At 39.7% G+C, this 12,768-nt stretch overlaps 1 protein-coding gene across 2 annotated transcripts in view; it reads right to left on the bottom strand.

Moving 5' to 3' along the window:
• Positions 1–12,768, bottom strand: part of SNX25 (sorting nexin 25) — a 144,928-nt gene that overhangs the window by 32,309 nt on the left and 99,851 nt on the right. For both annotated transcript variants that reach the window (XM_006160453.3, XM_014592394.2), the window contains exons 7-10: positions 10,296–10,477; positions 6,178–6,309; positions 4,123–4,395; positions 386–550 (exon numbers count right to left, since the gene is read on the bottom strand). In XM_006160453.3, coding sequence (XP_006160515.1) covers positions 386–550; positions 4,123–4,395; positions 6,178–6,309; positions 10,296–10,477 — 752 coding nt within the window. The remainder of the gene's footprint in view (positions 1–385; positions 551–4,122; positions 4,396–6,177; positions 6,310–10,295; positions 10,478–12,768) is intronic.

Below are 12,768 nucleotides of genomic sequence, written 5' to 3'. Positions count from 1 at the left end.
TCTCTTTCCCGCGTCAGAAACCCTACAGGAAGCACTCCCTGTCTATGCCACCATGCAGCATCTCATCATAACAAGACTGTGACTGTTTATTTTCAGATGAGTGTGCTTTAATTCCATAATCAGTACGGCTGCTCCTGAGGACAGGCATCAGACAAAGAACAGAGTCGCTCACCACGGATGACTGAGAAAAGAACTCCACACCATAAGGTTAAAAACAGTGCTTTTCTAATTCTATCCTAGAAGCAAAAAAGCAACAATGGAACTTGCTCACAATTAAAATTCTTTTTAAAGAGACTGACAGTTCTCAACATAAACTGAAAACTACTATTTATTAAGTCGGACACATGGAAACTTTCAAAGACAACCTTGGAAGCAAAACAGTTACCTTCTTGTCAGGTTTTGGTGCATTTTGAATAGAATTTAGAGCTTGCCTTTTATATTCAAGTTTCTCGTTTAGTTCTCGAAGTTTGTTTACAGCAAAACTGGCTTGTTCATTAATCCGACTGGGACCTTCATCCACAGCTTCTTCACCAGTCTCACATCCTGAGCCCTGGAGGAGGGGGAGAGGGAGCATGCCATCTTATTTTAACAGAAAATTCAGTAATCATTACCTATTATATAAATTCTATATCATTACATTATTCCAAAGTATTAGATTCTAGTAGGAAAAGAATATAAGCGGTCTTCACAAAGTTCATGGCATATTATGAAAAAAAAAAAAAAAAAGAAAAAGAAAAAAACAACCTGTGCATGGACTTCAAAATATTCTTACACCAGGAACCAGCAGTTAGCGTAATGGCTATGTCGTTGGACTCCCACGTAGTTGACCACGGTTTGTGTCCTGGAACTGATGGCTTAAAACTCATGCCAGGCACGTGTGTGTGCATGCCCAAGATCCCGAGAGGAGAATGGAGGAGAAGGGATTGCAGCGTGACCATCCCCCCTGGAGGGTGATTTCTCACTTTCTGTCTCTCTCTGTCTGGCGAGCACATGCGCCCTATAGCAAAAAACCTCTCCAAAAAAAAAAAAAAAAAATCCAAATGGAAAAAAAAAATTTTTACACCAAAATAAACTCGTTTTCCACCAGCTTTTTGAAATTCCTTTGTACTACAGTAGAAAGCTTAGAACAGACTACTTTTCTCAATAAAAAGAAAAATCAAAGAATTTATAAACAAAGTAATTGGCATTCAGAACTACAGAATTACTGCAAGAAAGAAAGAAAAAAAAGAAACATTTAACTGTCTAAACAAAGTGGGAGATACCCCATGCCATATTTTCCAAATGGTACACTGGAGGGAATCTGCATGAAACAAGGGATGAAACTGAGTTATCCTACCAACTCAGCCTGGATATTCTGTATCTAAACTTTGGCAATGACACTGAAACTTGGTTTCCTTCCAGTGTCCTAAGATCAGTCAAAATTCACACAAGTGTCCTACACAGTCCCTAACCTCTTTAGCACCAGGGACTGGCTTTGTGGAAGACACTACCCCGGATGGAATGGAGGAATGGTTTATGAGCTTGCAACCTAGATCCTTCACATGTGCGTTCATGATAGGATTTATTGCCACTGCTGATCTGACAGGAGGTGGAGCTCAGGCAGTGATTCCAGAGCTGGGGAGCAGCTGTAAATCCAGATGAAGCATTGCTCCCTGCCCACAGCTCACCTCCTGCTGTGCTTTTTTTGCTATCTCAGATGTACTAAAATCAATTCCATTGTACATAACACTTTTCTACATTTTTAAAGTTGATTTATTATTATTTATTTATTTATTCATGTTGCAACAGGGCATGTATGCTGACTGGGGAATGAGAGAAAGTGAGAAATCACCATCCAGGGGGATGGCCAGGAGCAATTCTTTGCCCATTCTCCTCTCAGGATATTGGGCTCACACGCACACACGCCTGGCATGTTCTTTAAGCCACAGGGTCCAGGATTCAAACTGCAAAGTCAGCCATATGGGATCTATTTAGCGCCCTTAACCACCATGCTACCTGTTGGCCCAATATTTTTCTACATTTGAATGGTTTTCTTGGCATAAATTTCCAGAAGTTTCTATCTCTAGGGATCCCTGGAACAGAAAGTAGGTGCTCTCACAAGGTAATACACATGAGGGGACCTCTAAAAGTTCATAGAAAAATGCAATTAAATAGAAGTTTATTTTAGTGCAATAGTTTTAAATTCATGCACAAGTTTTTATTTTTTGAAATTTGCTGGAGGGTGCATGCACTAACTGGAGAAAGAAAAGGGAAATAAGAAAGCATACTCATGAGAGATGATCATGCCACAATCCTTTCTCCATTTCTCCTTTCAGGATATTGGACATACACACACACGCACACACCCGGCATGTTTTTCAAGCTGGCAGGTCCAGAACGCAAATGGGGCTGCTGGCCATATGGGATCCAGCCTCCTTTACCACCACGCCACCAGTTGGCCCATGTTTTCACAGTACACCCTTGAAATGTGTTTTTCAAAGACCCCTTGTAGTACTCTTCTTTGACTCCTAGGTGGATACTTTTTCGTGTTTGTTTACTACTACCTCTCCCATTAACTTGTTAGTACAAGTTCTTATTCAATGTCTCTACTGAGTAAAACAATTTTATTCATTTGAATAACTTCTTTTACAGCATTTGCTGCAATATTAACCATTTTAACTTTTGAAGCAGAGAGAGAATGTAGCTAAAACAAACTTGTGACCTATCTTAGAAACAAAATGCAGTGAGCCATGCGTTTTAGATCCATCAGTTAGGGATTTTATATGTAAAGGACCAAGTAACAAAACTTCAGGAAAAACTCTTAAGTGAAGATCATACATTTTAACCAAGGTTCAGAGACCTCATGCTGACTTCTAATACCATTAAGAGCAAGTGCTTAATTCCTCAGGGCTGGAGACACAATGAACTGGCAGAAAGAAAAAATTCCAAGAAAAATTATGATCTTTCCATATGAAGTGACCATAAAACACTTAGTTTTTCTTTGTACTGGCATGAAATCTTAAAAATCATGTAATCGCCAATAGGAAAATGAGAGATCCAACTGGAGCTATCCAAAATGAGTATACTCCAAGAAAATGAGACTTGGGACGAGTGCAGGGCTTAGTGGTTATCTTGCTGGACTCTCATGCAGTCGAACGCAGTTCGAGTCCCAGACCCAGCAGCTTGAAACTCACAGTGGGCGAGTGTGCGGGCATACCCAAAATCCCAAGAGGAGAATGGAGGAGAAGGACTGCGGTATGGCCATCGTGATTTCTCGCTTTCTGTCTCCGTCTCTCCAGTGAGCACGTGTACCCTATAACAAATATCTTAAAAAAAAAAAAAAACAGAAAATTAGACTTAAGGTATGGCTTAGCAAGATTCCTTTGGAAGATTTTAACCTTGTCTGACTTTTTTAAAACTCCAAAATATTTCCTATAACTCCTGCCCTATTCCCTCACTTTCTCATTTCTACCTCATCTCTTAATCTATTCTGGGACTGGACTTTAGTCCCACAGATTCTCTTATTAAATCTAAACCACAAACGTCCGACCCCATAGACTTCTTTGCCTTCACTTTTCAGGAGTCAAACAAGGGATATGTTTAAGGGAGACAGAGGGCAGGGAGGTCTGTGACTCAGAGCTGAAAGATGAAAGCAAGTTAGTCAGAAGGACAACCAAAGGGAAGAAAGAAGAGCATGAAACCAGAAACTACAGGTAACTCAAGTAACAGGGCATTTAAGTTTCACCTTTTATTCTACTTAAATTCCAGTATATTAAAGATTGGAAATGTGCATTAAATTTGGCTCATACAAGGCCAGCAGGTGCTGTGGAGGTTAAGACTCTGAATCCCACATGGCTGACTGTGTGGTTCGAATCCTGGACCTTGCAGTTTGAAAATCATGCCAGGCATGTGTGTATACATGCCCAAAATCCTGAGAGGAGAATGGAGGAGATGGGACTGCAGTGTGGCCATCTACCCTGGGGGCTGATTTCTCACTTTTCCTCTCTCTCTTGCTTAGTGCATGCACTCTATGGCAAAAACCTAGGTTAAAAAATAAAATTAAAATTAAAAAAAAGCTCATATACCTAATCATATTTCAATGTTATCCACTGAAAAGGGAGCAGAATATGAACTACTACTCACCACTTCCTCCTTGTTGGAAATCAACTGTGAGACATGTTTTTCTTCCTCTTTCATCATCAGTTTCTCATACAGGTCACTGACAATAAATGAAGGGTAATACCTATCCTTGAGGGTCTCATAAACGTCTCCCTGGATTTTGCAGAACACCTCAATACCTTTATTTCCTACGAGGCACTGCTGGACTTCTTTATAAAGTGATTTTTCCACAGATATTTCTTTGCTCTCCACAAAGAAATTCTGATAGATTTCACCAACTAATTGTGGAATTTCATTCTGAAAAATAGGAAGATGAGAAACAAGAAAAATAAGAAATATCATCTCTGAGAGACATTATTTTTTTCTGAGTTCTCTGCATCTAAAAAATACAAAAAACACATTGAGGATGTATTCTGATATTGACACCACTGTGGGGCTTGGGTTTTTGTGGCAACATTCAGGGCCAAGGGGTAAATGTTAGACCCTGAAAAAAACTACTAGTTCCTTAAAATGAACACTTCATGTTGAACAGTCAACATCTGCAAATTTTTTTTAACATGAAAAGGAAGAAAAGGATTATGACAGTTCTTTTCCTGTAATGGATTTTTTTTCCCCCATAAATCTCAATACCTCTGGGATACAATTTATCAACTAAAATCAGTTTGACTTTTAATCTAATTTAAATAATTGAAAGTGCCATTCCTCATCCCAGGAAGTTAATATAATGACTGTGTAATTTAAAAAAAAAAAAAAGATAAATATTCCTCTTGAAGACTACTTCAGAATGATTACATTGGAACCTAACTTATATTGGACAGCCTAGTCTTAGGAAGTATACTTGAGTCACCATTGGTCTACTTTTAAAATTCAACCATCTGAGTAACATAATCTTCCCATTTCCTCTAGAGGCATTTCATTAACCTCAAGAATCTTACACAAAATTTTCAAACCTGGTAAAAAACAAAGATATAAACTTAATGAATGTGGCTAATTTAAAAAACACCCCAGAAATTTTACATCCAAATCAGTGTTGCTAGGCCAAAATACGGCTATTTTGAGGTAGCTATATGTTCTTACTCCGTTGAAATTTTTCAAATTGCCTTCAGTAGTTTAGGAATACTTTTTAAGTTGCTCTTTATGAAATTCTTTTGAGAACTGCCAAAAGTCATTTGGAGTCAAGCCTGGTGATTAAAATGAATAATAATGTTGACAATTACAATATTGGGTAAAATGAGGTAATTTGTGGCTTGTAAATTAATAATGAAAGGCATGCCTAAGAAGATGATTTAAAAATACTACAAGACTAGATTTAATTCTTTGACCAGTGTAATTTTTTATTTAAGATGTATTTTAAGTTGTATTCTATTCTAGCAACATTCATATGCAAGTAACTCAATGCACAAAGTACTTTTTGTGTTTATTTTAATAAACCTCAAAATATTATATATTGATGTGATATATGTCATGTCTATACTATATAGTTATGTGTTTATAGACATATACATATGTATATACATACAGAATGTGAAGAATATATGTATATTCATTCTAAATACATATTGAGAACTGCCAAGTGCAAAGCAAAAGGTTTATAGTTGAATTCTTCATTGTAAGAGGCATATGTGACCAGAAGTATTTTCTATGCTCCTTTATTTGATACTTCAAATTAAAATACAAGAAGAGCTGTTAAAAAAAAAAAAAGGCATATTATGTATAACAAATGGCAAGATTATGAGACTGAGGTACAGTTAATAAGAGCAAATTCATAGCAGTGGCAATGTGGATATGTGTATTTTTTTTAATGTGCTGAAAATTAGCTACCTGAAACTAAATTCAGTCTCTTAGGATATTTATAGATCTTGTTTCTCCTTGAGTATGCATTCGAAAGTAGTTTCTGTAAAAATATAATGTAATTTTACTTGACATTATGGGCCAGAACATAATGCCAATATTATCTTTGGCTTAGAACATTCTTTTAACATATGCTTGTCTTACAGCTTCACTGAGAAAAACAGATACACTGCCTTCCATGCAAGTTTCATCAGTTAATTAAGATTCCTTTGAGCCTGTATACACTACCTTGTTTGCACTCTTTAAATGTTCCACAGACTCCCAAAAACTAATCAGAACTCTCTTGTCCATCCTTTCCATGTAAGTTTGAAAGTGCTCTCGGTAGGAAGTATTGGCCAAGATATCGTCAAATTGAAGAATCTATTAAGAAAATATAAGAACAAGTTTTAAAAATCAAATTAAGTATCAGTTTGCTTTAACTTGTAAAAATGAATTTCTATATTCAGGGTGGAAAATGCATTTTTAAAAATAATTATTTAATTTTATTTATTCATTCATTTATGTTTTAATTTGATCAGAGAGAGATACAGAGAGAGAGAGGGAAAGTGAGAAAGCAAAGCCACCAGGTCCGGTATTTGAAACACAGTCAGCCATGTGGGAGTGTCCAGCGCCTTAACCACCATGCCATCTGCTGGTCCCCGGAAAATGTATTTTTTAAGGTCATAACCAATGTGATACAGTATCTTTGAAAGTTAAAATACCTAATCTATCACTTTTCTAAATTTTAAATGTAATAAAGCATAATGAATATACAAAATGCACATATTCAAAAAATACCACTTTCCCAGTAATCATTCATTCAATTAACAAAGATTTACTTGGCATCTAGGTGGTAACAGGAATAGTTCTAGAAAATAAAACAGATAAAAATCTCTTAGGGTCAGATGGTGGTTCAGAGGTGATACAACCGGACACACATGGGGAAAGTTCTGGGCTTGCCTCCCTGGACACCTTCTGGGTGTACTGGACAGGTTTTTGCCAAGCAAGCTGAAACTGTGAGGAGCTCCAGTTGGGGAATTCCTGTCTCTCTGCCCCTCTTTCTCGGAATGAATGAATGAATAAGTAATCTTTTCTAAAAGACTAAAAGAGCAAAAGTTAAAAAAATAAAACTTGACTTTTCAGATGTATTGATTCCATACATACTAGGAATTATTACGTCTTTTTTTTTTTTTTTTTTTGCTATAGGGCGCGTGTGCTCGCCAGACAGACAGAGAGAGACAGAGAGATAGAAAGCGAGAAATCACCTCCCAGGGGAGATGGCCATGCCGCAATCCCTTCTCCTCCATTCTCTTCTCGGAATCTTGGGCACGCACGCACACACGCCCAACGTGAGTTTAAGCCACCGGGTCCGGGACTCGAACCACAGTCGACTATGTGGGAGTCCAGCGACATAGCCATTACAATAACTGCTTGTCCCAGGGATTATGATGTCTTCTGGACGCATCAGTAGCTTTGTCATATTGAAATGTTCATCTCTAGTTATATCCCTGTTCTGAAGTCTACTCTGAAATTAGTATCAGCAACGCTAGATTTCTTATGCTTGGTGTATACATGGCATGTCTTTCCCCCCTACTTTCAACCAATCTACACCTTTACATTTACTTTATTGTAAACAGCATGTAATTAAGTCTTGCCTCCCCCTCCCCCTTTCAATTTACCAGTGAAATTAAAAAAAAAAAAAAAAGAGAGAGACATGAGAAAGCATTTCTTTTAGGGCATGGTCACAGGAATCTCTTCTCCTCCATTTCTTCCAACCCTCAGGACTGGGGGGCATGCACACGTACATGCACATGCCCAGGGTGTTTTTCAAGCTGCCTAGTCTAGGATTTGCACTACACAACTACACAGTAAGCCATGTGGGATCCACTTGCCTTAACCACCAGGCCACAGGCTGGCTAAAAATTCATTATGAGGCCACAAGCTGGGGCCAGCAGTGGTGTGGTGGTTACGGTGCTATACTCCCACACGGCTAACCACGGTTTGAGTCCAGGACCTGGCAGCTAGAGAACCATGCCAGGCACATGTGTGTGCCCAGAATCCCAGGAGAAGAATGGAGGAGAAAGGATTTTGCTATGGTTATTCCCCCAGGGTATGATTTTTTGCATTCCCTTTCACTGTCTCTCTCTGACAAGTGCATGTGCCCTATGGCAAAAACCTTACGGGGGGGGGGGGGGAATAAAAGCTAAGAAAACAGAGGAAGTGGGCCAACGCACAACCTGCCCAATCTACTCTCTCTGTTTCTCTCTAAGGTTCACCAAAAAAAGAACTCTGGCCTATGCTGGGGTTGGTCCAAAAATGGGACATAAACTTTTTTGAAGAGACTTTAATGGAGAATATGCTAGGAATAAGTGAAAAGGCAAAGGCTCATCACTGGAACAGGGAGGCTGTTCACAGATAAACATCTGAACTCAAACCCAGAGAATAACAAAGAATACATGACTAAAACTAAGAATGGGGAGGTCAGAGTGTGTAGCCAGAATTGAACTGAATTGATATTGGCTTCTTTGTGGCTAAATGATACCTTACAAAGAAGTATCAGTCTGTTACAGTGTTGCTAAACAGAAACACTTAACTAGGTGATTTACAACAAATAGAAGTTTATTTGGCTCATGATTCCTTTGACTAAAAAGTCCAACAGCATGGGACCAGCTTCTACATCACAGCATGGCAGAGAAAAGAAAGTGAAGCAGGTGCATACAGAGGGAGAGTAAGACCCCTGGGCAACCATCTTGTATAATAATCCACACTCAGGAGAACTAACCCCTTCTCATGAGAGAACTCCCCCCTACTGCAAGACAGAGCATTAATCTATTCATGAGGCAGTGTCCTGATGATCCAAACACTACCCACTAGGCCTTGCTTCTTAAAGGTCTCACCACCTCCCAACGCCATTTCATCGGGAACCAAATTCTAAAACACAAACTTCTGCAGGCCAAAGCATGATCTTAACTGTAAAAGGAGTTTGGCATTTGCTTTGAAGCCGTGTCCCCAGGAGGTACAGCCAAGCTCCTCAGGGGGTATTGGAGCTGTTTCCTTCAATCCTATTATGCTCCAGGTCTTAGAAATCAAACTTCATCCTTAAGAATTATGACAGGTCACAGGGTTAGCAGATGGTACAGCAGTCACAACGCTGAACTCTCACATGGCCAACTGCGGTTCGAGTCTGGACCAAGTGGCTTGAAAATCACGCCGGGTATATGCGCATGTATGTGTGCGTGCCCAAGATCCCAAGAGAAGAATGAAGGAGAAGGGACTGTGGCATGACCACCCCCCATGAGGGGGAGGTGATTTCTCACTTTCCCTCTCACGGTCTTTGTCTCTCGGTCCTGCAAGCGCATGTGCCCTATGGCCAAACTCTCTTAAAGAAAAAAAAAAAAATTATGATAGCTCCTAAAGTAGGACTCGAACACTTTCCTAAACTCTGTGATTTAAGTACTTGCTATCAACAGACAGTCAAAAGGTTCAATGTACAAAAACAGTCATCCTCATCATATTATGGTTTAGGAAGAAAGTACTCAGATTTGTGAACCAACCAGATCTGGGCTTTTATCTATTGGGTTGTCAGACAGTCATGACATATTTTTGCATATAAAGACACAGACATGGGAACCAGCAGTTAGTGTAATGGCTATGTCGCTGGACTCCCACGTAGTTGACCGCGGTTTGTGTCCCGGACCCGGTGGCTTAAAACTCAACGCTGGGCGTGTGTGCGTGCATGCCCAAGATCCTGAGAGGAGAATGGAGGAGAAGGGATTGCAGCGTGACCATCCCCCCTGGGGGGTGATTTCTCGCTGTCTCTATGTCTCTCTTTGTCTGTCTGGCTAGTGCATGTGCCTATAGCAAAAACCTCTCAAAAAAAAACACAGACAAACATGTCATGACTTTCCCAACAACCCAATAGTTCTGCCTCTTCCTATCCATGTGGCTTAAATCCACGAGTTACTTAAATCCACCATTTGATCACTTGAGAAATAGAGATAATCAAATAACTACTTTGTAACATTGTGGCAAGAGTTAAGTAAAATAACTTAAGATGTGTTCTACTTAATAGATGATTAATTCTATCCAACTGAAAATAGTGATTTGATTAGATCCTTATGAACATAAATATGCTCTTCTAGAAAGAGGGGAGGAGGAGAGATGGAAAAATACACAGACATACACTCACACACACACGCCCCTACCTGTCATATTTATTACCATTCACAGAAGTCAAGGACACCAACTAATACAGCTCTTCAGCTCCTAAAAGAAAATCTGTGTCTGTAGTCATGGAACATGTGTCTTTTGTTAAGTACTAAAACGTTAAAAGACCGAAGATGTGGGAAGAAACTACGACATTCTACCTTCTGGCTTTGAGGCCCATCACCCTCATCCACAGCCCCGTCCTCGTGCTGATCGTAGGCAGGGCCTCCCAGGGTTCTGATTCTCTTCTCACACTGCTTCTTCGCCACAGTCAGTTGGTTAATGTATCTTTTCATATTCCTGGCTCTCAGGAGATCAGCTTTCATTGCAGCCGTTTCTTTACCTTGAATAGGAATGAGGAACAGCACCCGGTCAAAGTCAAGGTACAAAAGAGGGAATACAACATCTCTGAAGCATACCAGTGTCTAATGTGATACATTTTGAACAACAGTGGATACTAAACAAAACAGAATAAAAGTCACACACAGACTCCCAGATACGAGTACCAGTCATTTCTAAACATAACACTGACGAATAGTTTCAAATAATTATTTAATTTTATTTATTATTATTATCTTTTAATTCAATACAGAGAAGCAGAGAGACAGAGAAAGGGAAAGTGAGAAAGTAAGCCACCAGGTCTGGGACTTATACCACGGTCAGCTATGTGGGAGTCCTGCACTTCAACCACCATGCCACCTGCTGACAAAACTTACTCAAACGTAACATTATTTTTAAAAGCCTTCTGTATATATATATATATACTCATACATGGATGTGTGTATATATTTTAATATTGTTAAATGTATGTACGCCTACTCATTTATAAACAGGTACTGAGGCTTACAATAGGTCATATACTAGGTAGGTTTTTGAGGGCGAAGACCAATTGTTTACCCTGATGGACCTTAGAGTCTGGAAAGAAAGACATCTAAAGACAGCGTAAGCAATTACTATTGTACTATAGGCTATAGAGAAAATGTGCAGGTACCACTGAATTGTTTAAGTGGAGATTCTAACCCAGGCTTCCTTGAGGAAACTAACATTCAAAAACATGAATAATGAGTAGAGTGTAGCAGTCACAGGAAAAATAGCAAATGTGAAAGCGAGACTGTGGAGGCAGGAGAGAGACTAGCACTTTGGAGGAATGGAAAGGCCAGTATAGCAAATTCAGAAGGAGCTGGAGGATCCAAAATGAATCTGAAGTAGGCAAGAGCCAAAAGTTGCAAAGCCCTCTAGGCCACAGAAGGAACTCTGTCTTTAGCCCAAGCCATGCCACCTGCGCTGACAAAACATACTCAAACGTAACTATTTTTATAAGCCTTCTCTATATATATATATATATACTCATACATGGATGTGTGTATATATTTTAATATTGTTAAATGTATGTACGCCTACTCATTTATAAACAGGTACTGAGGCTTACAATAGGTCATATACTAGGTAGGTTTTTGAGGGCGAAGACCAATTGTTTACCCTGATGGACCTTAGAGTCTGGAAAGAAAGACATCTAAAGACAGCGTAAGCAATTACTATTGTACTATAGGCTATAGAGAAAATGTGCAGGTACCACTGAATTGTTTAAGTGGAGATTCTAACCCAGGCTTCCTTGAGGAAACTAACATTCAAAAACATGAATAATGAGTAGAGTGTAGCAGTCACAGGAAAAATAGCAAATGTGAAAGCGAGACTGTGGAGGCAGGAGAGAGACTAGCACTTTGGAGGAATGGAAAGGCCAGTATAGCAAATTCAGAAGGAGCTGGAGGATCCAAAATGAATCTGAAGTAGGCAAAAGCCAAAAGTTGCAAAGCCCTCTAGGCCACAGAAGGAACTCTGTCTTTAGCCCAAGAGTACTGAAAAGGTTTGAATGGGTGTTAAGAAGGAGTACGCCAAAACTGGATTTGTACTGTAAAATATTACACAGGACGCAAGATAGAAAGGTAAAGGGCTGCTGGTAGGAAAACCAGTCGGAAGATCATCAAGGTAAACCTGAGGAGGGAGGCAAGGACGGCCTGAGGGAGGGTCATGGCAGTAGCAACAGAAGAGGACTACAGGATTTCAGTACAACGCAACACATAACTGACTAGACAGGGTGGAGGACAGGTTGCAAAGGAATAAAAGAAAACACAGGTGTCAAATATGACACCTAGGTTTGTGACACGAGCAGCTCTAGAGATGGTGGGGCCAATTACTGGATCAGGGAACAATGGAAGAATAAACAATGTGTGGGAGATCTTAAGTTCAGCTTTGGACAATATGCAAGATGGTATTTTCCACAGTTGGCTGCAGTATCTTCTGTCTCACATGCTCTTTACAATGTCACTCTGACAATTTCCCTCTGAGAAGGATATATTTCTTTTTTTTAAATCTGGATGGACTGGGACCAGCAATTGGCGAAATGACTATGTCACTGGACTCCCATGTAGTCTATCACAGTTCGAGTCCTGGACCCGGTGGCTTAAACTCACGCTGGGTGCATGTGCATATATGTCCAAGATCCCAAAAGGAGAATGGAGGAAAAGGGATCGTGGTGTGGCCACCCCACCTGGGGAGTGATTTCTCGCTTTCTGTCTGTCTCTTTTTGTCCTTCTGGCGAGCACATGCACCCTACAGCAAAAACCTCTCAAAGAA

Source organism: Tupaia chinensis, unplaced genomic scaffold (assembly GCF_000334495.1).
Source record: "Tupaia chinensis unplaced genomic scaffold, TupChi_1.0 Scaffold000685_1, whole genome shotgun sequence".
Taxonomy (NCBI): Eukaryota; Metazoa; Chordata; class Mammalia; order Scandentia; family Tupaiidae; genus Tupaia; species Tupaia belangeri.
This window is presented reverse-complemented; position numbering and strand designations above follow the sequence as displayed.